The sequence below is a fragment of the Oenanthe melanoleuca genome, chromosome 5 (genome assembly GCF_029582105.1).
Source record: "Oenanthe melanoleuca isolate GR-GAL-2019-014 chromosome 5, OMel1.0, whole genome shotgun sequence".
In the NCBI taxonomy this organism is placed as follows: Eukaryota; Metazoa; Chordata; class Aves; order Passeriformes; family Muscicapidae; genus Oenanthe; species Oenanthe melanoleuca.
Window position 1 is genome coordinate 1,945,778 of NC_079339.1, and position 26,983 is coordinate 1,972,760.

At 41.4% G+C, this 26,983-nt stretch overlaps 1 protein-coding gene across 8 annotated transcripts in view; it reads right to left on the reverse strand.

Annotated features, from left to right (window-relative positions):
• Nucleotides 1–6,386: 6,386 nt before the first annotated feature.
• HIPK3 (homeodomain interacting protein kinase 3) overlaps nucleotides 6,387–26,983 on the reverse strand; it is a 64,617-nt gene continuing 44,020 nt past the window's right edge. For 4 of the 8 annotated variants that reach the window (XM_056493911.1, XM_056493908.1, XM_056493915.1 and 1 more), the window contains 14 exons: nucleotides 26,180–26,303; nucleotides 23,141–23,260; nucleotides 21,883–21,969; nucleotides 20,849–21,033; nucleotides 19,895–20,054; nucleotides 19,382–19,505; nucleotides 17,172–17,293; nucleotides 16,894–17,021; nucleotides 16,630–16,791; nucleotides 15,485–15,754; nucleotides 14,102–14,242; nucleotides 12,470–12,705; nucleotides 12,038–12,165; nucleotides 6,387–10,457 (listed from right to left, as the gene is read on the reverse strand). In XM_056493911.1, the coding sequence (XP_056349886.1) occupies nucleotides 9,999–10,457; nucleotides 12,038–12,165; nucleotides 12,470–12,705; nucleotides 14,102–14,242; nucleotides 15,485–15,754; nucleotides 16,630–16,791; nucleotides 16,894–17,021; nucleotides 17,172–17,293; nucleotides 19,382–19,505; nucleotides 19,895–20,054; nucleotides 20,849–21,033; nucleotides 21,883–21,969; nucleotides 23,141–23,260; nucleotides 26,180–26,303 (2,446 nt within the window). In that variant the 3' untranslated portion in view covers nucleotides 6,387–9,998. The remainder of the gene's footprint in view (nucleotides 10,458–12,037; nucleotides 12,166–12,469; nucleotides 12,706–14,101; nucleotides 14,243–15,484; nucleotides 15,755–16,629; nucleotides 16,792–16,893; nucleotides 17,022–17,171; nucleotides 17,294–19,381; nucleotides 19,506–19,894; nucleotides 20,055–20,848; nucleotides 21,034–21,882; nucleotides 21,970–23,140; nucleotides 23,261–26,179; nucleotides 26,304–26,983) is intronic. The other 4 variants (XM_056493914.1, XM_056493912.1, XM_056493916.1 and 1 more) reach the window with 1 other exon arrangement.

A 26,983-nucleotide genomic window follows, 5' to 3' on the forward strand; every position in this document is an offset into this window, starting at 1 on the left:
CCCTCACTTTTCCTCCTTTAATTTCTGGTGCTTCATTTTTTTCTTTCATGACAGTTCAGTTCGACCTAATTTCTGCACTGACCATTCTATAATTCTGGTTATGGTGGGCAATGTAACTTTTTTTGAGCTGAACTCAAGCAGTGGTCCTGGGGGTGACATACTGTGGAAATTAGTTATTAACTCTGCATGTCACTGGGCAGTACGGCAGCACCCAGCTGAAGGAGCTTAAAATACATGTGAAACCTCAAATAAAACATCTCATCTGATGTTTGAAACCTGATCACTGTGAGAGTGTCCCAGGGCACTGACCAGCACTGAGGTCTGGCTCTGAGCCCCTAACTCAGAGAGAACCAATCCCTCTGCTCCCAACAGCTGGAAACCCAGTGCTCATCCTGCCAGGATCTCTCTTCAAGGAGATTTGTCACCCTTTGTGTTGAATTTCTGTTGAAGTCTAAAGAAATATGGTTGATCTCAGGAAAATTTTGAGTTGTCTTCTGAAGCAGCAGCACCAGAGTAAAACAGGTTCTTCCCTCCATGCTGCTGGTTCCCTGTTTATCTTCACACACTGCAATGTGTTGCCCACAAACCCAAAAGAAGACTTGGAGCATTGATCCATCAGTGTGTGCATCTGTGCAGATATAACTTACCCAGAGAGGCAAATATTGCCCAGTGGAGGAGGCTGTAGTAAGAATGGTGCATGACAAGTGTTGCTCCCAGTGTTTACTCACCCTGTATCACCACTTGGACCCCATGGCAGTGGATCAGCTCCATTAATCACACACATTCCTCCAGTAATCACCAAAATGAGCAAAAGCACGTTTGCTTAAAATAAATCCAGGCCTAGACATTCTTAGACACAAATTACATTATTGAAAAATAATGAAAACTTGGCTCCACCACGTTTTGCTGCTGACTCCAAAGGGAGGCAGCACTGCATGTGCTCTACACCTCTGGAAGGCAGAGCTTTTGAGGTTAATTGACATCCAATTTATGCACCTCAGCAATCATCTCTAGTGATCAACACAGCACAGGAGTAGTAAAGTTTTATTTGCAATTTCAGCTGTAAAGCTCAAAGCCATCAAGTACAACAAATTATGTTTAGTATCTCCATATAACTACCCAATAATCTAAAATTCCCAGGTAAAGCCTATCAGTGTTAGTATTTTCCATTGTGTGGGCTGTGTACACTGTGATTATATTCTTTGACTTGGTGCTGTTGTTGCTTTTCACCTCTTTTTCTCTTTTCCAAGCTGTTGGCTATGAGATATCTACAAATATGCTTTTTAACTCTATTGGATTTTTTCACTTACAAATGAGATCATGGCTGTGCCATAAATACATGCAGACCACAAAGGAAGAAACAGAATATTAACACTTTTCATCCTACTCTTGAAGCTCATCCTGGAGCATGAAGAGGTGTCTTGTTGCACTGTCAGAAATATCTCAGCTCTGAGAGCCTGGCTACCTTTAAGTGAAGGAACACATAATTCAGGTGTGGTGAGAGAGTTCCTGTGAAATCCAGACTGACTTAACAAGCAAAGGTAAAAAAAATCAGCCATTCCTCTGATTATTAATTTTGTAGAGGTAAATCAGGCTGTGGTATTTACATGCCCAGCACAAGTAATGCAGTAAGAGGCACAGTTCCACCAACCTAGAACCTGCAGGTGACAAACCTGATTATGCTATGGCTGCAAAACTGGCAATTACTGAAAAAACTATACAATTACTGAACATCCATGACAACAGCTTCAAAAGGTGGACTCACATCCCTAATCCTTTCTTAAATCCATAGGAATAATCTAGCCCTATATCAATTTCAGCCTCTTTTAGCACAGCCTCAGAATTATATTTGGCACCTCTATCTGGCACATACAATAACTGCCAGCAACAGTAACCATTTCTGCATTGAGGTCACCGAGTACACCCACTGCTGTGAGAAGCCTGGAGAGCACAGGACACTGCCCGACTCGAAAAGTCCGGGGAGATGGGAAAAAAATACAGCCCAGAAATTGCCGGAGCGTTCAGCTGCATTTGCGATCTCAGCAGAGCTTGCCCTCTCCTAACCCCTCCTTATCTTCCCCTCCTCCCCACCGCACACACATATACACACACTGAGAATCACTACAATTGATCCTAAAAAAAAAAAAACACAAGAGAGGAGCAGGACCTAACCCAACTATCCCGTCCCATGGAAATGCGGGGACGAGCACGAAACGCGAGCATCCCCCGCTCACGGAGAAAGGATGCGGCAGACAAAGAGACGCGCCGGGCCGTTCCCCGCTCCCGGGTACCACATCCCCGGCCGTCCCCCCGGTGCTCCCCGCATCCCCGCGGGCGGGGCGGCGTCTTACCCGGCTCGGCGCGGGCAGGGCTGGCCAGCAGGGCGATGGCGAGGGCGAGCAGCGGCAGCACGGCCCCGGCGCCGGCCCGGGCGCGCTGCGGGGGCTCGGCGGGGCCGCGTTCCGCCGCCCGCAGCCCCGCGGGGCGCGCCCCGCTCCGCATCCTGCTCGGCCCCGCTCAGCGGGCAGCGCTGCCCCAGCCCGGCCGCGCTCCGGAGCGCCGGCTCCGCGGGCGGGCGGCGGCCCAGGGGGCGGAGCGGGGGCCCCGCATGCTGCCCGAGCCTCGGGGAGCCCGGCCGGGGATGCTCGGAGCGGAGATTCGCCCACAAAGGGCTCTCGGCGCTGCCAGCGCCCGGCCCCGCTCCCCGCCCTCCGAGTGCGGGGAGGCGGGAGCGGGGGCGGCGCTGCCGGGGCTGCGGGGACCCTCCGCCGCCACCCGGGCTCCGCAGGGAGCGGGGATGGGATGGAGCGGGGATGGGGATGGAGAGGGGATGGGATGGAGCGGGGATGGGATGGAGCGGGGATGGGGATGGAGAGGGGATGGGATGGAGCGGGGATGGGGATGGAGCGGGGATGGGGATGGAGAGGGGATGGGGATGAGAGCGGGGATGGGGATGGGAGCGGGGATGGGGATGGGAGCGGGGATGGAGATGGAGAGGGGATGGGGATGGAGAGGGGATGGGGATGGAGAGGGGATGGGGATGGAGCGGGGATGGGGATGGAGAGGGGATGGGGATGGAGAGGGGATGGGGATGGAGAGGGGATGGGGATGGAGCGGGGATGGGGATGGAGCGGGGATGGGGATGGAGAGGGGATGGGGATGGAGAGGGGATGGGGATAGAGCGGGGATGGGGATGGAGCGGGGATGGGATGGAGCGGGGATGGGGATGGGAGGGGATGGGGATGGAGAGGGGATGGGATGGAGAGGGGATGGGGATGGAGAGGGGATGGGGATGGAGCGGGGATGGGGATGGAGCGGGGATGGGGATGGGAGAGGGGATGGAGATGGGAGCGGGGATGGAGATGGGAGCGGGGATGGGGATGGGAGCGGGGATGGGGATGGGAGCGGGGATGGAGATGGGAGCGGGGCCGGGCTCGGTGTTCGCCCCCCGGGCTTGAGCGGAGCCGGGCTCGGTGTTCGCCCGCCGGGGATGGAGATGGGAGCAGCGCGACAGCGGCTCTGTCACCTCCCTGGTGTGATTTTGGAGCCCTGCACTGCCTTTGAGGTGAGCCCGCTCACTAAAAACCTGGCGAGGCTAAAGCTCTTCTCGCAGTGGGAACGCTTCGTTGCCAGCTGATGTCCCGACCTGGGAGCTGCCGGGCCGGGACATCTCCGAAGATATCCCTCGTTATCCCAAGCATCGGCCAGCACCTCCTCTTGGCAAAGCTGCCCGAGCCCTGCCACAGCGCCCATCAGCGCTGGCAGCGTTTCTGCGAGTGCAGGAGCAGCTCTGACAATAAAACTCGAGTGTTACCGCAGGAGGTGACCAACCTGGCACCACAGCAAAGATCTTCTCTGGTCCCCCCTCTCCTCTCCATCACTCCCTCCCTGGCTCCCAGACGTCCAGACTCAAAGGGCAGCCCCAAGACAGAGTTTCCTCTCTGTGTTGCTCTAAGGTACACCAGGACACACACAAAGAACATGAAATGTGCTATGGACAGCAGAGGGGTGAGCCCCGGTCACACCCAGCACTGGGACAGCCCGTTCAGTGTTTTCTCCAAGTGCTACCCGCAGCAGAGGCAGCGTGAATTCTTTATCCTGCTATTGCCCCTTGCCCGAACTGCATCCCTGAATTCGTTCAGTCCCAGACGATGCCTGATGGAGCAGGAGCAGTGCAAAGGTTTGGGGCACACGGCGCTCCAGCACCCCCAGAGCTGATCCTGAAAAAGGCTGCAGCGCTGCTTACACGCAGAAAAGCTGCCCCAGCCTCCCAGCAACTCGGTTGTCGCGCTGAGAAATTCTTAGAAGTTAGGTTTGAGGGCGAGCAAGCCTCAGCATGGGCCAGCCACAGCTGGAGAACCAGCACCCAAAGCCCTGACAACCCATGATTACATATTTATCGGGCTGCTCAGCACACTCCCGGTGTCACCAACACCATTATGCCGTCCCATTTCCGCCGCTTTACTTCTCCCCCAAATCACTAATTCATTCCGTGCCAAATTAGCTTCCCCTGGCTGATTATGCAGAGCAAAGATGGCAGTTTATGATTATTATAGTGAAATGGAGCTGGCTCATCACTCTTCACGTTTAGTGCAGGGCCCTCTGCTGGCACCTCCAGGGAGCCAAAAAAAAAATCGGGTTTTTTTGTATTTTTCTAGGTTTTGTCATAACTCAGCTTTGTAATAGAGCCATCAATAAGCTAATTTTGCAGCACGTTTTTCAGTCTAGCTCTTAAGCATTATGGTTTTCTCTTAATTTTCCATTACTCTGTGTGTGTGTGTGTATTATGTAGATTGTTACTTCAAAGGATTTTAAAAATGTGTATTTTCCAGGATGAGGAATGGACCTTTCACAGCTAGTGAAAAATCACTGGGGATTTACCAAGCAATTGTAGTTAGCTACTTCCTAAACTTAACTTTCCTAATACTGTTTGGGTTGGGTTGTTTTTGGGTCCAGATCCAAAAGTGCCTTGCTTGCAGTAGACCTACTGCAAGCACTCTGAGTCCTGCTTCTTTTTATAAGGGATAATGCAAGGATCTCATCCACAGATGAGAAGTGACTGTGATTTCTCTGTAAGCTGCTGGCAGGCTTTGGTACCTCTTTGCAAGAGAACAATTGGCATTTTTCATTCTGATGAATATCTCACTCCCCAAATACAACCACAGAATGGAGTCCAGCCTCCAAGCATCTCTGCCAATTGGGTGTAGGTGCTCCTGCCCTGCCATTTCAGGGTCTAAGGAGAAGAATCCATTCTGTAATGTGTATTTCAGCCTCTCAGCATAAAGCTTTATCTTTCTAACAAAGAATACTCAGTGCTGTTCCCCAGGACAAGTGCAGGTAGAATTATCTGAACCCACTCAGAGCACAAACCCACCCCTCCTGAGAGAGAAAATGCAACTTCCTTCCTCCAGGTGAAAGGCAGGAAGACATAATTAACATTAATCACCATTAAACCTTACCCATGACTTAATAAACCTTCCTGCACAGCAGGACAGCCACAGTGTGGGGAGAGGCAGGAGGGGCTGCAGCCTTGCCCTGGTGCTCCAACACCACCTGCTGAACATCACAGGCCTGTTACATTTATTAACTTACAGCAGATCTGTGGCATGGGACAGCCCCATTGACTCTGGAAGCTTTTCCTTGAATTATTTGCCACCTTAGCTGCAGTACAAACCTGTCCTTTGCATTTAGTGACAGGGAAAACACCAGCTTTTAAACCAGTGTTTGTCACCCTGAAGACAATTAAAGGGGAAGATGATTTACAGATAGCTGCCTGTCCTAGTCCACTCCTTCCACAGGATGAGGAAGAACCTAGGGGACAGCTGGACATCATGACTAATAGAAACCAGGAAAAGAAAGGACTTCACAGGAGGAGTATTCACTTTGAAAGGCTCAGGCTGCCTTTCCTTGTTTGTCAGGTGTTGCCAGAAGTGAGAGTGGAAATGCACCAAACCAGTGGCTCTATTTGCTGTGGGAGAAGTGGGATCTAGACACCAACATGCATTTAAAAGTCAACAATACACGAGGCTAGCTGTAAAGAAGGGAAAGGAAGCAGCTTTCAAAGTAAGAGGTGTCTGCAGAATTGGGACAGAGGTGTTTACACATCACCTGAGGCACAGAGCTGCAGGAGAAGCTTTGCAGACACTGTGACCAATTGCACTGAAGGGTGAGAGCTGGGACAGATCCACATCAGCAGCACCTTGTATTTAGCCATTTAAAGCATTCTGCCAACTCTGAAATATTTTGGTGTCAAAAATAATAAAATTTAAAATTTCAGAAAGAAGCTTAGTTGAATGATCACATCAGGATTTTAGACCCCTCCCAGTGAATTTTCACCATCTTTGCCTTCATGCAACACAGCAAAAAATAAAAGCCACCAAAAGTCATCTGCTGCAATATATATTTTAATTCAAAGTGAATCTTGACAGTAATACACCATAAATTCTTATTTTGACACTCACCAAAATAGTCACCTGGAAAACCCGCTTTTTGTGACAAAGTACAGAAGGCTTGGTCACATTTAAATCACTGAGAACTAGAAAGAAATACTATCGCAAACTGTAAGAGACATTACATCCATAAAAAATTTTCCCAGTCCTCATATTGTAATATTGCACAGTGCAATTGCTACATGGCGAACTAGTGTAGCAGAAAAATCCAAAGCAAACAAAAAAAAAAAAAGAAAAAAAAAAAAGAAAAAAAAAAAGAAAAAAAAAAGCCACAAGTCTACAAATTGTTAAACAGTAACAGTTCAACCTTATAAATCAAGTTTCTATCACTGGGTGTTTCTAGAACAAGTCTTCCTACAGCTTGCAGTGTGATTTAACTTTTACTTAACACAAACCACGTTAATTAGCAGTAAAAACAGAAAATTTAAAAACTAAAACAAAACAAAACAAAAAAAAAAAAAAAAAAAAAGAAGTTAATACAGTAGCATATTTGACCAATAAAACACCCTGAAGTTAAAAACCCAACACAAGAAATTCATATAAAACCTTGCAAATTAAAGTAAAATGCAGATATGCAATTCCGTAGTCATGCAGTGTTTTATTTAAAAAAGGCAATAAAATGGTTTGGTGTGAAAAGGCTTCTCAGAGGATGACTTTTTTCACAGAAAAAGCCCTCACCCTGAAAGCTTTTTTTTTTTTATTTCTACAGATGGGCCCCAGACACTTGCAGTGACAAGAGTCTGTTCTCTCAGAGTATATTGAGGGAGGAGGGGGGAAAGTCACCTGGTGTGCTCAATTTAAGCAGTGGCAGGATCCCAAATATTTCATTCTTTGAAATGCAGACATTTCTAAGGTTACAACACATAGAAAGAGCAGCAGATCTAATTTGGGGCACATTTACAGCAACCTTTTCCTGCATAGGGCAGGATACTGTGGTGTCAATTCAACAAGCACATCAGCTCCAAACCTCAAGCACAGTAAAATAAAATACAGAAAATACATCAGACTCATGATGATCCCCGTGGCCCCAGGAAAGAAACAAAACAAAACAAAAACAGTATTTTTGTTGTTGTTGTTGTTGTTACCACAATACAAAAATCAATGTGCTCTGCTTGCATTGGTGGTTCTTGGTGTGTCCATTGCCTGCAATGGAGTGAGCACCAAAAAAAGGGAGTGAACAGAAAACTGCCTGCTGGACCACACAGCACGAGCTTGAAGTGGTGAAGGTGGACATCCAAATTGACTCCCTGTGTTCAGGCTTTCCATACATGGTGTTGGTAAGATTGCAAATTCATCAGGATACTCCTAGTTGCTAATGTATACTTTATACACACACACACTTGTACAAAATGCATAGAGTTGATTCCTAAAAACATCAAAACTTTTGGGAAAAGTTAGGTTTCTTAATTTTCAGTGTGATTAAAAATGTACTGCTGGTATTTTCTTTTTTTCCTTTATGATCTAATACTGTTGTATCTTAATTATTACTTATAAAATAAATCAAATGTAGGCACATTTATTTCATTCAGACATTCATTAAATAAAACACTGCTTGTGTTAGTGGAGTAAAGAAAAAGATTACCAGTTATTAGCTTATTGACAGAGTTAAACTCAAATGCTTCTCACTCTTATTCCAGTCAACATTGCAAGGATTGTATTCCAGATTTTGTTTTAAAAAAAGTTAAGTCAAGCCTGCAAGATGCAGCTCCTTAAGTGTCTACACAATGCCAATATGAAAACATAAAAAAAATTAAGTTACATTAATACATCCACTTATATGCAGTGATGAGCTCAAAGTTAATGGAGATAAAATACTGATGCAAATAACACACCCCAAAAAAACATATGCAATCATCTTCCATCATTTACAGTATAGTAGTTACGACACTTCAAACATGAAAACAAAATAGAAATTAAAAAATAAAATAAAATAAACCAAACCCAAAACCCAGCTTCTATTTCATGTAATTAGACTTGTACAGAAATTAGAAGGCTAAGAAAGAACTAGTTAATCACCTAATTTCACAGCTATCTGAAGTGGCAATCATTATATAGCAGCTTATCTATGATACATTCAAGATAAATGATACAATTTATTACTTGCCCATAAGCTAAAACACAGCCTCAGCTTAATACCTTCCATAAATCCCATCTCTACACTACAGTATACTTGAGGTCTATGAAAAAGTAGCTACCTTTTATAGGAAATGGATGATTAAGTCTTTGGTGCTGCAAAAGCAACTTCATTTGAACAAAACAAAAAACAGAAAGACACTTCCTAAGGAGAAGAAAAAAAAAAAAAATTATGCAAAAAGCATGTAATTTACGTCCCTGACGGAATGTATTAAATAAGCAAACACCCACAACAGGCTAAAACAAATACTATTCATGTAAAAAGACTAAAATCTCTCCCATGCATAAATGAAAGATTGCACACAAAGAACTCACATCTTTTTCAAGCTTCAACAGTAAATATTCTGCTACTAGTTATTAAATACTGCATGGTTTGCTCAAGCTAAGATGAAACCACATCACGGATCAATGAGCACTTGGCTTCTCCTTTCATTAGCTAGTCAGTCATGCCTACCTCACCTCTAAACATTTTATTATACCCAATTAGACAAACACTTTTAAAATAAAACTACTTAGGTTGTATTGCAGTTCCATTTACCAGTATGAAATACTGTCTTGTGTGTCACTACTCAATAGCTACTGAATCAACTTTCCTTAAGCACTACTAAAGTCCTGTCTTGAAGCTAGATCATTCTGGGGGGGAAAAAAAATAAAAAAAAGAGACAGCAAAATTCAGCTACAGCAAAACATGCTGCCTTCTCAATCAGGAAAATACACCCAATACTAAAATAATACCACACAAAACCCAAAAAGAGCATTACTCTATCAAAAAATCAGCAGATCTGAATTTTTAAGTGCTGCAGTCCTCAACATTTATATATAAGTAATAACATTAACAACCTCAAATATTTAAGGCACTATGTGTGGGAACAGTTTACAATGCAGCTGAGATTATTAGGACAACAACATTTAAGAGCAATGTTTAGGCCTTTTCTTTGCCCATGCAAAAGACACATGCAATGTGAAGAACAACAGCTCAACTTTTAGATAAGTGACTCAACATTTAAACACCAAGGTACGCAACACAAACGAGTTACTTCTACACCTGTACTGCTGACACATGTGCATCTGTTGCTCTAGTTCTGTACACTGAATGGCTTCCCAAATGTAGACGTGTCTTGCACTAGTTAGAAGGCAATTTTATAAAAAATAGCAGGAGCAAAACCAGATTTCTGCTCCCATAAGTCACCTGTCTAAAGTTACTATATAAGAAGATAACATGACCAAAGACAAGTTATACCAAATGTGCAAAACACATTAAAAGTGAGTTTGTTTTTTGTTTTTTTTTTGTTTTTTTTTTTTAAAGCTCAGAGTTGTTTAAATTGCACCCAAGTCTACATGATTCAAAAAAATAATTTTCCTGTTGTGCCATGGCTAATAGGTGATGACCACCATGTTTCTTGCCGAGCCAAACTCTCACATGAAGGGGTACTGGCTGAGCTTGGTGGGGCTCAGCGGAAAGCCGGCGTAGGCGGCGGGCGAGGCCGCCAGGTACGAGTGGGGCGGGAAGAGGGGCTTGTACTGAGTCTGGTGCAGGCTGGGGGAAGGCAGCAGGCGGGGGTTGATGCCCACTGGCACCTGGTGCACCATGCCAGGCCGGGCCAGGCTGTAGCAGTGCGCGGGGTGCTGCAGCAGCGCTCGGGAGGCGCAGGGCGACGCCAGCAGGTGCGCCACGGGCGCGGGCGAGGCGTAGGGCAGGAGGGCGGGCTGGGCTCCCAGGTGGGAGCTGCCACCTGCCAGGTGGCTGGGGCTGCCCTGGGGCAAGGAGAAGGCGTGGCTGGCCACCGTGGCTGCCAGGAAAGGCTGCTGCTGCTGCTGCCTCCGCGGCACCGAGTTCCCGTTGCGCTCCTGCGGCCCCGAGCCGAAGTGCTGGACCTGGCAACACAGAAAGGGACAGGGCTTAGAGATCCCCGGGGCAAAGAGAGTGGGGAAAAATGGAGGAAAATGCACTAAAACTAGTCAACTTAAAATCAGGAGTATAGAGACAGGGATTGTTAAATGCTTTGACAGAACAAAAAGATATGTTAGCTATGTAGGTAGCGGCACAGACAATAAGAGATGGAAAACAGAACACAAGTTATTTTAATGCTCTTGCAAAGGGAAAAAAAGAAGGATAAAATGCCATGCTGGGCTGTTTTAACAGAAATACCATGTATCACATGAGCAAGGTGCTTATTCCACTCTACTCAGCACTGGCTTGGCATCAATTGGAAGTGCTGCATTCAGTTTGGGCACCATAATGAGGCACAAAGAGGACAAATAGGAGAGAAATTTTAGAGGAGAGCAGGAAAAATAATAAACGGATTGAAAATATCTGAGACAACTAGGCAAACAGAAGTCTAGGTCTATGATCACAGGAAGATGTGGCAATCATTAACAGTTATAAAGAGAAAAGACTAAAAATCAATTACTCCCATTAAATGATGCAGACTTCAAACTACATAGGGCATCTACCAAAGAAGGAAGGATCAGCATAAATTTTTGTAATGAAAATAACGTTCTACACTTTCTGCCAAGGGGCTGAGGAGCTGCAGACACTGAAGAGATTAAAAATTAATGCCATGCTGATCATATTAAGGTTTTCTTAGAATTAATTAAACCAATCCTTTTGCATAATCGTGCAGAAGGGGCGACTGTGTCACCCACCCAAATGTTTCTTTCAATCTAAACTATTCAAGTCATTATTGCTAAATCCTCTTATCTACACATGGCATGCTTTCATTTAGCATTTAACTTACAATATGCACAGCTTCTCTGCAAGACTTACACAAACAGGTACTGCTCTCACATTAATGTACCTCCAGCTGTCTAACCCAAAGCTCAATGCAGCTACAGCTCCAAGATAATTAATTAAAAGGGGCTTAAGCTTGGTGTCATGTGTCAGCTTCAGCTCCCAGCCACAGCAGACACATTTACTGTGTTGTTGGACAATGATAAAAGTAACTTTTAAATTAGCTGTAGGTATCTTCTAACATTGGATGGAACTACAATCACAGCCTCATGTCCCCTCCATTACCTGGCAGCAAAGGTAAGAAACAGTTGGGTTTGCTGAGCTCTATCTCACCTCTGGATACTCAAACTAAAAGATTTTCATGCACACTACTGACAGAACAACACTGAGATACAGCTGCAGATTTTAACTGCACACCAAGCATTTGGATAAAGGAAAAAGAAATGCTAACATATTTTTATTTTTGTCTCGTGCTTTGATATTGTCCAACCATTGACAATTTTCCCAGTGTGGCTTTTCTGTTTAAGAAAATGACCCCAAATGAAAGACACTTATGACTTGCCCAGTGAGTCAAAATCTGTTTTTCAAGATTTTAGCACTTCTTTAATCAAGCTACTGAAAACCTGCAGCTGCCACAAACAGCAACTGAAACTGTGAGCACTCAGTTTGGAACTCAGCTTCTCCAGCCCCACGTCTGGAGCCTGCCAGATGTGAGTGCACATACCTGACTGAAGTTTCCATGTTGCTGATGGAATGCTGATGCCAGTTTCTGCTGACGGTTTCCCACCACAGAAGACTGGTTTATCCTTCCCAGGACAGACCGACCCTTTCTCAGTGGCTGGCACGTAGCATCTTGCAAGACAGAAACAAACAATGCTGTTTATGGTTTTTTTTTAATGCTTTTGTTGTCACTATTCTCTTCTGGCAAAAGTTAGACAAGGTTTCATTTGTTTAAGCATGCAGGGAGAAATAATAATACAATATACCAATTAAAGTCAAACACTAGCTCTGTTTAGAAGTGGTTACTACAGATTAGCAGCTGTATGAGTAGGTCAAAATCTTCACATATATATTGAATAAATATATTGAATAAATACTGATACTTCTATTCTTATCTACTGGCATAGAAAGAAAAAAACCACCTGAACTAACTTACCTGTATTCACCATCTGTTCCTCAAGATGTAACCTGTTTTCAAGTCTCATGGGTGGTACCACTACTGTGCAAACTGTTGATTTGGTTTCAGGGTTAACTGAGGCTCTTGCTTCCTTATTTTTATTGTTATTGTCTACAAAGCCATTTTCCACAAAGGGGCTGTCGTGTCCTGAGGAGTCTGAGCTTGGGGAACCATCCACTGTATCACATCCACTTTCCTGTTCATCATCTGACATACTGACAAAAAAATAAAAGTATTTCAATGAAGCAAAGAGATTTTCACAATAGAGGTACATTTTCTTAAATCAATACATTAAATGTAGAGAAGTGAAATTACTCAAAGGTGGATAAAACTGATTATAATTAGACAAGCACATCCATGCAAACTCACCCTGCCCACAAATTGCAAGGCTCAGAGAAAAGAGAGAACTTCTTTATATCAAAAATTAACTTACAGCACACAAGAAACAGCAGTGAATTCACTAAAGACTAAACATATGATCAAGTCCTTTAGTGATTTTACAGCTCACATAACACATCCTTTCTGCGTGTTGTTTAAAATAGGACAATACGAATAAATCCACTTATGAAAATCAGCTTCTTGTGAAAAGCACTTTGGCACTGGGCCAGCACAAAAGTCTGAAGATTTAACCAACAGAATCAGGTAATTTGGAGTAGTTTTTACAAGTAACAAATAGTGATAATGTGACAACTACTGAGCAATTAATTGTACTTGTGTATTAACAACTTTTGATTTGAGTTGCTAATTATTTGATTTAATATAAGTAGAATGCTACTGAAACCAGAATCCAACACACTCCTCTGCTACTGACATTAAGTAGAATTACCAAGGAGAATTAAAATACAAGTCAGTTCTTTACAATTAAAAGAAAATACCATAAAATCAAACAGGTTTCTATGAAAACTTATCAGAATTTTGGAATGTTTTGTTATTAAAGAGTATCAAAGGACTGACAATGTTAACTACCAACCAGTAAGACTACCTGATGCAGACCTGAAGTCCCACTTCCTTGTCAATACGTGCTCTGATAGAATCTTTAATTTTTTTAAACAAACTTTTTTCATTAGGACCTTAATTAGAATTCATTTTGCACAATGAAACTGCTGAAGGCTCAAGCTGGACACGAGGCAGTGAAGATAAAACATTTAAAAGCTGTTCACATGAACAGTGTTCACCTAAGTGAGCCTTAATTTTGGTAGAAGAAAAAAAGGCATCAATGTCATTAAAGATTACAAGATTTACACAATGGGAACACCAGAGGCTGCAGAAATTTAAAAATATGTGGTGACCAAATCTGTCACATACTACTTTGGCTTATTTTATAATCTTGCAACTCTAGATTTTTATTCCAAAGGAAGTTGCATGCAACATTTCTATTTTCTGTGTGAACACCATTCATTCAGCATTCTCAAAGCTTCCAATGCAGCAAGACAGATCTGTCAGGAATGAGAACAGAGCAGTCTATGCTGTGCAACTGCAGGCCAGTAAATCAATTTTTAAACAGATCATTTACCCCCACCAGCTGGCAATATAACAAAACCTGTGCATTTTTAGTGCAAGCTGGGCCTGCTGCACACTAAGGTGGTTGCAGAAAGGAGGCTGAGGTGTCACCTGTTGGGTCTCTTGCAGGGAGAGGGGCTGGACTGCTCTGAGGAGCTGGTGCTGAGCGTGCTGTCGGGGCTGCTCAGCGAGCACACGCGCTCCATGTTCAGCGTGTTCTGGCAGGCTTCACACTCCAGGCTCCCCTTACACCTGCACACAGAAACACACCACTCACCACCCATTTACAGCAATTAAGAAATAAAAAATGGTCCATTATTATACAAGGCCCCTTAAGTGTAAATTAACATCCAATTCCTTGCTTCTTTTACATCCAAACCAAGTTTTAAACCGCTGTTCTTTCAAAATTCTAGCCTAGCCTAGCACTTTTTAAAACCTACTAAATGGATAATTATTTTACTTAATCAATACTAAAACACATAGATTAAAATGTTTCACTACAGCAGTTCAGAGCCTTGAAACCTTTAACAAAGCTTGGATTTAAAATACAAGTTCTTCCAGCTCTGAATTATTACAAGGATGAAGTCAAACAAACATTAAACTTTTAAGCCTTGCATGCTTCTGTGATGGCTCTGTGAAAGGAAACTCCACTGGGGGACAATACCCAGCTCCTGCTTTTGTACCCAAAGATTCACCTTTTTACACTGTTAGAGAAGTATTTTCTATTTATAGGTAGAAAATGTAATAGTAAAAAACAGTAAATAGTAAAAAAGCGTAATAGTATCTACTGGATGCTACTGCTAAAATGGTGACATTGAGTATACACAGCAAGAATATTGTTCTTCAACAAATAAATGGGGCATGACAATATGAAAAAAACCTAAAATCCCTGTGGTTTGAAAAGGTGTAACACACACAATTAATGAGGTAGATTTTTGGTGGTGGTGTTCCCTTTCAATAACAGGGTGCTACAGAATTAACTTCCTGCTGAAATTTGATTTGTTTGTCCTTTTTAACTCAGGTTCATTAGCTGTGCTAAAATGATGCATCAAGATTTAGCTTTCATATTTTTTAGATTCTGCACTGCATTGGTGTGTGACTCTGAAATTTATATGAAGTTTTAGAAAGTTCTCCTCACAGCTCAGTCAGACAACACAATCCTTTCCCAGCCTCAGAACCAAGAAGCAGCTTCAGCCCCAAAATGTGCAAAAAAGAGAATTGAGGTGAGCAATCTGGGAGGATGGGACTGCAGAACCTGGAGCTGGAATTGGACAATTTACCCCAATGGACCAAAATTTATAAAAGTGGGAAAATTTGTGACTCAGGGTCCATCTTGGGTGTATCCCTGGCCAGGCTCTTGCCCTGCCCAAGGTGAATCATGGAAGGGCTTTTATAAATCCCTGCTTTATTCCTTTAACTCTGTCCTAGGCAGCCTCTTAGGCACCACAGGCTGTATTTAAGCCAAGCTTAACAAGAAGGCAGGCAGGTGCTCACTCTCTCAGCGAGTGCGTCCGAGCCACCTCGTCCTCGTCGGTGTCACTGCTGATGGTGATGACGCTGACAGGGCTGGGGGAGCTGGCCAGGAACAGAGCCTGGCGTGGGCCACTGGCCACAGAGGGGTCAGGGGCCAGCCTGAGCCCCCCCTCTGAGTTCAGATTGTCCTGTGCTTCCACACAGCTCAGCCTCTTGACAGCCTTCAGGTTGAGGATCTTTGGAGAGATGAAGGCTGAGTTTTGGATGTTGGTGTTCTGTAGCATGTTGCTCCTGTGAAGGAAACACATTGTTTGGTGTTTAGTGATCAGGAAACTCTGCTGTTTTCAACAAAACCAAAGCAGGCAATGTAGGTTAAGCCCAAAATGGTAGGCTAAGCCACCAGTTTAGAAAAACACAGAACAGTAAATACAAGCAAAAATACTCGGCATGGATGGTTTCAGACATTAACAAGTATGTAACAAAGACATCAACATCAAATCCCACTTTCTTATAAAGGTAAAAAACAAATGAAAATCCCATTTGTGTGAAAAACAAGCAAACAAAATCTAGCCATATTTCCTGCAAAGATTCTCCTTGAGAACAAGAGCTGGTAGCCTCCAGATGAACCCCTTGCTTAATACAGGATTCCTGACACTGCCTACATAATCCATACTGCCCCCCTTATGGAGCACCCCACACTTTTTCTACTACTTTCTTATATTTTCTTCAGCAAGCAGCTGAAATATTTTTGGCTATCAGTGAAAGATGACTGCAAGGCACACAGCAACCCTGTTACACAACCTCTCTTTTATTTTCAGTTGTCTAAAGCTGATAAAACCTCCTTCATGTAAACTTAGGAATAGCCCATTAGAGCTACCTCAGGATATTCTTATACCTTCCTAAAGCCTGTAAAGACAACATTCCACCATGACAGGCACAGACTAATCAAAAAGAATTAAAACTAATAGTATTGCAAGTATTGTCCCATCTAGTCTACTACCAAAATAATATTGAAAACCTAAGGAGGTAGAACACATTCTTCCAAAAGACTAAGAGGAACTGGGTCCAACAAGGATGTCACTTTTACAATTCCTTCCCTTGCCCACAAAACAGCAATGACAGGTACACTGTCTTTGAATGTTCTATCTTAGAAATACTCTACCAACCTGTTCTGGCACAGCTTGTTCCTCTTGGTAGCTGCAGGCTGAGGCCAGACAACGTGTGCAATGCCCACACTAATTGGCTGAGGGGCAGACAAGGTTATCTGATGTGCTAAAAGAGGCTGTGGTATCATTGAGCTGTAGTGGGTGCCCTGGGTAATCATCTTCCTGAGGAAAAGGAGAGACAGGTTTATATTGCAGGTCATTTGCACCCCTGGTGCTTGGCAAATCACAGCCACTGAGGTGTGGCACAAAAGCAGCTGGACTCACCCCCAGTCTCCAAGCCTCTGTGGGCCAGCCACAGGATCAGAGGGCAGAGATGTGGCTGGAGCTGCCACTGGTGCCACCTGCTGCCATGCAGGAACCAGGATCTGCTGTGTCTGGCTCGACCACGCCTGCTGGGAAGCACAGCAGCTTTTATGGCACAGGAATTCACTGAATAACACACACAGCACAGCACAGACCAGAGAGGGACTGCAACAGAACTCTGCACCCCAAAACATTCACTAACTAAATAAGGAAGAGTTTTTGCTTTAAAGTAGGCCAACCTGAGAAAGGATTCCTGCTCGAATCTGTAGTGGTTGAATTGCGTGGGCTTGGGTCACCAGTGGAACTGCATTATCCACCCTCAGTGAGAAACTGGTGGGTTTGCTGGGGTTTGTAGGAATTCCTGCCAGGGAAAAAAACACACAACCAAGCTCTAGGCAAACAGCAGGCTTGCATATTCTGAGCAAACACAGAAGACAATTTTAAAACATTTCACCATTTTTTTTAATTAACTAATTGCTTATGATCCAGTTCCATAATTCAGACTTTCAAACCAAACAAATTAACACCTAGAAGATTTTTGTGCCACAACTTCTCTGCACAAATATTTGAGCTGTAGTTCCCAGAATAGCTACTAGTTGGAAACAGACTACTAGAAAGAGGAATTACTTTGGCAGTAAAGTTCTGCAGAGCTAAGCATTTACTCTGTATCACAAGCTACATTAAAAGAATTTGAAAGGAAGCAGGCAGAAGTAAGCAGAACTGAATTTCAAAGCTTCTCAGAATGGACTCCTGCACACCTCATGCTCTGTATTTCCAGCAGGCTGAAACATATTCCTCTCACCCTTCATAGCTGGCAATGCCACATGTAAAATGTCCCTCTTCACTGACATCTTTTTGGTGGGAAACAATGTAAAATCTTCTGTGTACCTCACCAAATATCTGCAGTAGAATCCATAAACCTATACCTCTCTTCATCAAAATAGCACAAACTATAGCACTGCTCACAAGAACATAATAAAGATGCATCTCATGCCCTAAATTTAATTATTGCCACAGGAAACTAACACATATAGTAATGCTGCAATGCTTACTACAATAACATTTTTTTACATAATAATGTCAAACTGTAATGAAAGAGGCATTTTTCTTAACAGACATTGCAAGAAGAAAATACTGGCTAGGAAAAGATATCCCTGATCTCATCTTCTAACTGCACTTCATGCCTTGTGTTTTACTCAAAGGTTAAGGAATCTGTGTTCACAGGTAACTACTAAAAATTACTACTCTAAAGTTTGCAAGTGTTTTGGTTGGGTTTTTTTTAATCTTGACAGCACAGGTTGAAAGAAAGTTTTCATCTGATGTAATTCTCTCATGTCATAACACAATACCCAGTTATAACCATGCACTTCAAAGCTTTTCATTTTGAAATGCACTTGGCTGATTTTTTTTCCCCACAGCCATCTAGAAGAGCAACATCTTAGCTCTGACACAAGTACAGAGTTTTAGCACTCAGATATTCCACAGAGCAGCCAAGCTGGGAAACTTTGAAGCAGTGCCAGATACCATTAATATCCCCTTTTCATCTGTGCCAGCAACTCGTCACCTATGTGATGAAAACAATATATCCCCTTCACTTCAGCTGTAGCAGAATTTAAATTTGGAAAGTTATCATTATCCCAAGAATACAGTATACAAATCACAGATAAAGTGTCTGCCTGTACTGTTTCCTTTTCTACAAATCACTTTATTCATCTGGGAATAATGAAAACAATAGGGTTTGTTGGGCTTTTTTTACTATGGAGTATGCCATTGTGTAAAGAACATATACAATTTAAATAATTAACTGCTCAGAAGAAGACTTCCTGGGGTTTAAGTTTGGGTTGAATATTTTGGGTTTGTTTCATTTCAGAGTGCATCAAGTGTGATTCCTGAAACTTTAAAATGCAGAGGGAAAACTAAGGTCATTCTTAAAAAAAAACTACTCCCTGTAATTTTGTAACTTCAAGACCTGATCTCTGCATGAAGCTGAACACCACCAAGACAAATAAATTACATCTTTGGAACAAAGACTATAATCAAGCTATGTTAATAAGCAAACAATATAAACCACTTTCCCATTTCCATAAATTACTATTATTAGGATAAGTATTTCATCTTTCTTGTTTCCTCTCAGATTTTATTTCAGAATCCTCCTTATTGCTTCTCCTTTCACATTTTTTTCTCCTATTTTAACCAAGACATAAATTTATGTGTGTATATGAAGATGGGCTCTGCATTGCTTAAATAATTTTCTGCAGGTGCTGATTTGCTGTCTCTTTCAGAAAGGTGCCATGTATCTGCATCTGACTCACACACTGATTTTAAATGACATAATTAAGTTGGTTTAAATATAAACCTTAAGTGGATATAACAGAAAACTCAAATATTGCTAACAGACAAGCACTAACACTCATATTTTAGGAACTGTGACAATTACCAATAAATATACCTTGAATAGCTGGAGGACATATAATCAATGCTTGCTGGAAAACATCACTGCAACCAAACTGAGCAGTTCCTGCCTGCAGTGGAATCCCTTGGTGCAGAACTGAGTGGGCAGATGCAGTTAATGCCTATGGGAACAGATTCAACACAGGCTAAGTTATTGTAATGGTGAATCTACATCTCTCACACACTTATCTCACCACTTCATACAGTAAATAACTAAAACAACTTTAAAAAATGAACATTTCAAATCTATTTCACAGGAAGCCATCACACTGGGCCACTGGAGGGCACCAGAATACAGCACTGGCAATCCCAGCTTGTAACTTCATTTGAAACATGTTCTAAATGATTTAAGAAAACATTAGAGGGAAAAAAAAAGTAAAATATTTTGCCACTTAACAGATGCAATTTTTTCAATTATTACATTAATTAGAAAAACTACATTAACTGAACTTACAGTTAAAACAAAACAAAATAAAACAAAAGCAAGAAAAACAGGAACCATTGTTGTTACCTGACTTCTTACTGGACCAATTTTGGTAAAGCTTGCAGTCAGGTTGGCTGCACTGCCTGAGGCAACTGATCTCATTAGTGATGTTTTATTGCAATTGCTTAAGTCATACAGGTTGGACCGACATTTGCAAATATCCATGATGTGAAAGCAGGACTTCACTCTATCAGAACCAGAAAAGAAGTTGCTTTAATCACCATTTCATGTTGTTAAAGGCTAAAAAAAAAAAAAAAAAAATCCCCAAAATAAGGGGAAAAAATTAGTTCAAACCCCACATTTCCCAGTTTCACAGAATGGGATCATCCACACAGACAGAAAAATAGAAACACTGCTGCTACTATGGTCCCATCAAGCCTCTGTGGTGCATATTTGAAATTCAAGAAAAATACTGCTGCTTCTTTCTGCTCTCATCTAACATCATTTTCTAACAGCTAGGTACAATCAGGAAAGATAGGAAATTAAATAGATGGGAAAAGCTTGTTTTTGCAGTGAAATGCTTGCAACTTTAAAAAATGCACAGAAATGCTCCAGAACTGCAAGAAAACTTTCCATATATATATATATATATTCCACATTAATCAATACATGAAAGGAAGGATCTGAGATGTTAACCTCAAGAGGAAATGCCTACCCCAGCCCTCAATGACTGACAGGAACTAGGGCCTCTCATACTTCCAAAAATCACACCCAAGTTTCTGCAGTGCTGGAATTTTAACTATCATGCATAAAAACAACTCAGAAATCTATTGCTCTAACTGTTACTTTCAGAGAAAAATATAGTTATTCAAGCAGTTTCCTTGACCCAGCAGATGTATCTAGTACTGCAAGCACTTGAAAGAATTTTCTAAGACATTGCAAAAATGATGAGAGATTTTTTTTTTTTTTCTCTCTGACAGCAGAAGAAACAACACTTTTAGACAAATGAATTGCAACAACAGAGATTTCTATGTTACATACTGGTTGCTATGAGGAAAATCAAGGAGGTGCTTCATGGTAACAAAAGAATGGTTCAGGGTCTCAGCTGGAGTGATTCTTAAATCAGCATCAATAAGCAACATTTTCTTCAACAGACTGACAAATTCCCTCCTATCTGCCTTCTCTGCCAACAGGTCACTTCCTTCCAAATCCATCACCATGTTCACCTGGCATCAAACAAAACAGTCAGACAAAGGTATGCATATTAGTTTAACTCTTTCTGCTATTGTTTTCTGCTATAAAATATTAATATTCAGCATTAGTATTGGGATTAGTGGATTTTTCTTATCCCAAAACAGCTGGCTTGGAATTGGTGACTTTTTTTAGGCATGCACACTACTCTCCCCTTGCAATCCCCCCAGCCAAAAACTGCTGAAGGCTTTATTCCAGTCTGGGACTCAGAATTTAAGTAAGATTTGAAATAAAGATCTTTATATGGTCTAACTCAGACTACAGAGTTGATCTTCAAAAAACAATTTCAAGCAGGTATTAATGCCAACCTTGCAACAAGATTTGATCCTTTTTTCAGGATATGAAAGACAATAAAAAATTGCCTTTTCTTGTTGACTGCAGAGGTATAAAGCTAAAGAAAAGTGAGGAAACAGTTATGTTTTTAAAAACAAAATTTAAAAAACTACACTTAGAATTATATTGTTAAGATAACAGAATTATACTGGAAATCATGCAATAAACAGAGCAGCTTCCATAGGCATTCTTTGTTTATTCTTTGCTACAGTGGCAGATAAGGTAGAAGAGAAAGTAAACATTTTACACTAAATTCAAGGGTTATCCCACCACAAGGACAAGTTCCACTGTTTAACACAAGCAATGGAAAAGGAAGATTTTTACTAAAAGCTCAAAGGACTGACACAGCCAGACATTTTCCCCAGAGCTGCAGAGAATGAATATGATGGAGACACAATAAATAATATTCTAAAAGGCTTTTCTTTCAAAACCAGTAAAAGAAGTTTTAAAATCACATTCCTTTTGCAGAGGAAAGAGGCTTTAATACTCACATGCACTATATCATCCAAACTGTTGAAAATGTACTTTCTGGCCTCTTTAGACTTCATACCTGTTTCTGCCTCATGTTCTTCCAATGTCTCAAAAAAAAACAAAGGAAAGCTGAGTTTAGGATCTGTCAATAAAGGTCACCTATAACTACAAACTAACTTTATGTATTTATTGACCCTAAAAACATTGTTTCTTTCCCAAATAATTATTATATCAATTATGTATTTACTGGCTACTTTCATTCTCTAAATCAAAAGACAATAACTACAATATTTTACATCTGACAAACCACACTACTGGATTACAACAGATAGTTTGTGAATCACACATGAAGTGCTGAAAGCCTAGCATAGAGCAGTTAAATGAAACTCCTATATTTTTATATATCACAGCTTTTCTATTATTGCATTTTACCAATTTTCTCAAACTCAGACTTTAAACCAAGCAGCAGCATCACATCACTGTAAAAGAAATAAACCAAAAACCAGGCAGTCTCCGTTCAACTCCCTTTTCTTTTGTTATTTTTATACTTTTATTCCCCCACATACACAACAAGTGGTATAAATATTTTAAATACTTCAGTATGAAATAAGATCATCCTAGAGAATGAATGGTTTATGAGTTGGTATAGTACCTTCTGTTACAATTTTCCTTCTTGAACACAGACAGGAGGCAAGGTGGCACTTCAGGGAAAGAGCTTTTAACTAAAAAAGCAAATTATTTGCATAGGAAGCAAAAGCTCTGCTTATGGCCAGAGTGCAATAATGTTGCTTAGAGAGAAGTAAGGTGTGCAGGACATAAAATTACATTTTGTTTTAACTTTGTCTGCACTCACTGTATGGCAGCTTTCAGCCAACAAAGGCTGTTTTAGCAGGAGATCTAAAAGAAATGAGCTGTACACAGCCATGTTATTTCTTAATCTCCTTTTTCTCCTAGAACTTCTGATCCTGAAGCCAATTCTGGGCAAATGTTGACAGAGAAGTGACAAATTCCTTACATGAAGTGAAAAGCAGTAACCCAGCAAGAAAGAGAGCAAAACAAAACAAACCCACTCATTTAGTACCTCTGGAGACACAAGGTTTAATTTGAATAACCCACAGCACAGCCTGGCAGAACAGAAAAAATTGAAGGGATAAAGAAAAAAAAAAAAAAAAAAAAAAAAGCTGGGGAAAACCACAGGGAGAGAATGGTCATATAGTGCATCTTGGCTTCTCTGCTCACAAAATATTGTGCTGTTTTCTACTACTTTCTACTGTTTACCTTTAATCTCCAACTAGAATATGGTGCATCCGTTTCTCTACAGAAAAATCTTGCAGTTTTCGTTCCCATGCTTAACAACTGCTCTCCTGGCAAACCTTGAGTCTGTGAAATGTAACGAATCTGAGGGGAAAAAATACAACAGGGAAAAGAATTGACCTCTTGGTTTTCAAAACATGATCCCCACACAGTTAAAGGCTTGTAATTTCATTTGAAAAAAATGACAAAATGGCAAAATGAACCATGCTCAGAGCATCACAGTTGGACAGGTACATTTTAGAGAGGGGAGAAACCTAACCCTGAGCACTTGGCACTGCTGTCTCCATCTCTAGAGAATGGCAGACATAAACAAACCTCTCCAGTGACCTATATAAGCAAGCTTTTTAGGTTGGGTCACAGCAATGAGGAGCTGGGGAGAGTGGCTGTCATTGTCTCCTCAACCCACTCAAATCCTAAATGTATTGTTTTAATTCTAAACAGGAGAATCAGTAGGAGTGCTTTGTTTGCTTACAGAACTTCAATTTTTTTTATTTTTTTTTGCATGTTCTCATTATGTAACTTGATAACAATCCTTCCCATTTGCTGTTTCCAGTGTATCAGTCTTTTACATGTCTGACACACCTGCATTTCAAGGAAACATTCCATGTGGAAAGGGAGTGCCTGTACAAGTTCCAGGCAGCAAAAGATAGTGTTGTTGTCCAAGATAATCTGCTACTAGGTGTGATGGGAATGGTCTGGCTTTATGCCTGAAAGAAATTCTGCTCTGAAATGATCAAGATGCATTTATTGGAGAAGATGATTTACTATGCATTTTGCATTAACTATCATAGATGCTGATCAATGGATTACACAAAAAAATTAAGTTTCAAGGCTTCAATAGAAATCTGTTGAAACATGATATGTTTTAACCACTGTTAACTCACTCTACAAGAGGAGAGTTATCCCAGAGGTAGTATTGCTTTCAAAATTAAAAACCACCTTGGAATTGGAACAACAATTGGCAATAATTAAAAGCCAAGCTTGTTTCAAGTTGGGATGGAGAGGGTAGAGATTCCAGCAGCCAGGGCTGAACTTCTGAAGGGCAGGGTCCCACAGCACAGAGGGACTGCTGGGGTGAGCCAGCCCCTGGAAAAGGAGGAGCAGCCAGGGAATAAAAGAGAGAAGAAAGGGAAAAAGCAAAAAGAGAGAGTGGCCAAATACACCAAATCAGAAATTAAGAGATGAGAAGATAAAGTCAATGAAAGAGAAAAGACTTGAGAGCTGGGAGCACCTGAGAGGAGAAAAACTGATGGGCTGTAGAGAGTAAAAGGAACATGTGAGGCTTCTGCTGAGAAATAAGTGACAGACCCAAATGAGGAGGAACTAAACACAATGCTGCCAACTTCTGGTGTTTAGTATCCTCCATAATTCCTTACCTCAGGGAGTAAGGAGAATCCTACTCTGATCAGAAATGTTTCTAGATCATTTATCCTCAGAAAAAAAGCAGAGGGGAAAAGCCAGTGCATTAATTCAAAAATTCAGCAGCTAAGCACCTGTTTCTAATGAGCATTAAAGCTCAGAAGACAGGGCTGTTTTCCACTGAGAAATACAGCTGTTACTGCTTCTAACCACAAATGAATTTAAGAACTAAGAGCTCCCTTTGAAGGGCCAGTGGCTGGCCCTGAATTCAGTTTCTCCAAAGCAAGTTCTGCAGCCCTGCTGAGCACAGTTACAAGGCTGGGTAAAGTAAGGCAATTGCTGCTGGTGCAAAGGAGGTGCAGCCCCTCTTCCACCAAGACTTCCCCAACATGAGCATCAGGCAAGTTGCTGGATGAGTTAGTAACTGAGGCTTCTAGCAAACTTGAATGATATGTAAGAGGTAAAAAATCTGCCAAGTTCTTGGAAATTTGAGAGAGCATTATAAATTCTTTTAAAAAAAATTCTCTCATTTTATCCTTAAAAATTATATGGGTTGTTAAATGTTTCCTCTTTAATTTTCTATTTAACAGCAACAGTGTGCAAAAAGGTCTTCTAAATAAATCAAAACATCAACCCACATTCCATTCCTAGCTCACTTTTCACATGTGAAATGCTGCATTTTGTGTAAATGAAGGAAACTGAAATATGAAACATGAGCAAAATCAACACAAAATTAATACATCCCCTGAAAACAGTTCTAACAAACAACTTTTCAGAAAAGTAGAGAGCCAAAACCCACTCCATGAGCAGGACTTGAATAACCTAAATAATCTCCTCTGAACTAAATGTTGAATCAAAGACTAGAATTTAGCAAGAAGCCAGTTCCATTAGAATTTAGCAAGAAGCCAGTGCTGTTCCATTTGGGGTTTTCAAGAGATTGCTTCATTTGCAAAGTTCAAAACCAGGTGGATACAGTCAGGATGCTGATTACATTCCTCTCAAATTCCACATTATTTTTTAAGTGTTTAAAATAAAAATGTTCTACATCTTTCATTAGAAGCAATGTGGGATTTTATTAAGTTTGCTCACTAATGCTGATGGTGTCAGTAGCTGAAAACTCCAACATAACAAAGGCTTTAAGAGCTCCAAGCTTTAACCATGCCTATCTACAGCAGGATTGTGACAGTTCATTCTGAAGTGCAGGCTCTCAAATCCTTGAGCTTTGTTAGGTTTCCAGAAAGCATCAGAAAGGATTCAGAACACAATTAATCCTGACATCTGAATAGACATTCCAGAGTCAACCCTGTTCATGACAAATGAAAGAGAGATTGTAATGCAGTGATGGTGCTGCAAACTTTGGTTTCCATCAGAAAAAGCAGCTTCAATACCAAAAACTATTTTGTAAGATGGAGGGAGGAGGACAAATGGAAATTTAATTCAAAAAAAAAGCAGCACAATCTACAGCCTCATTCAGAATGAGAATTTATGTTTCTAGGACAATCAATAAGGCTAAATTAAAAGCATTGAACAGGCTTGAAGAAATGCTTACATAATAGGGAATATTATTAGCATTTAAAACTCTGGATTTAATGATCTGAGATTCTTAAGTAGCAGGAAGTGTGCTTGTGGAATTTATTCTACTACCTGGTCATACTCCAATGCTCCTGGGTAGAGAGGCCATCCAAGAAACAGCTCTGCAATCACACACCCTAAGGACCACATGTCTATGGCTTCACAAAACGGCAATCCCAGAATGATCTCTGGTGCTCTGCAAATCAAACACAGTTACTGAAATTTTGTCCTTGTGGAAGAGAGGTCAGTCAATCCAACACCACAAAAAAATACAACAAAATCCGTTTCTTCATAATTATTTCAATAAAATCACAGCATTAGAAATTGCATTTTTATTTATTTAGGTAACCTGTGGTAATATTTTGCAGCTCCAAGATTTTTTTTTTTTTTCTACCAGTAACAGTTTGCTATGACATGAAAATAACTGATATGCCTGGAAAACAGCATGTCCCAGATTCAGAACTTTTGCCTGTCCTCCAGTATGTCTCAAATGAGTTGTCCACTCAATGTCATATTGTAACTATATTGCAAGCACAATAATCTTTTATCTCAAAAAAAACCAACCAACTAGAAGTGTTATCTGAAAATCCACTTCAACACTCAACTCTACAGTACAGTTCAAGCTATTTAAAATATCAATTTAATTACATAACTGCAAATCCCTTAATGTACTCAAATCAGTTGAATGTGATCAATTTTTAAATCACTTAAATGAAAGCATTGCACTTGCTAAACAGAGCAGGTGTTATTTTTCACGAAAAACAAATGTGGATTATTTAACCAACACCATCTGAATTTATGTCTGCACTCAAGAACCAGAAAAATTGGTATTGACACAGCTGCTAAAGGGGCTTTTAACATCTCTGTTCACATGGA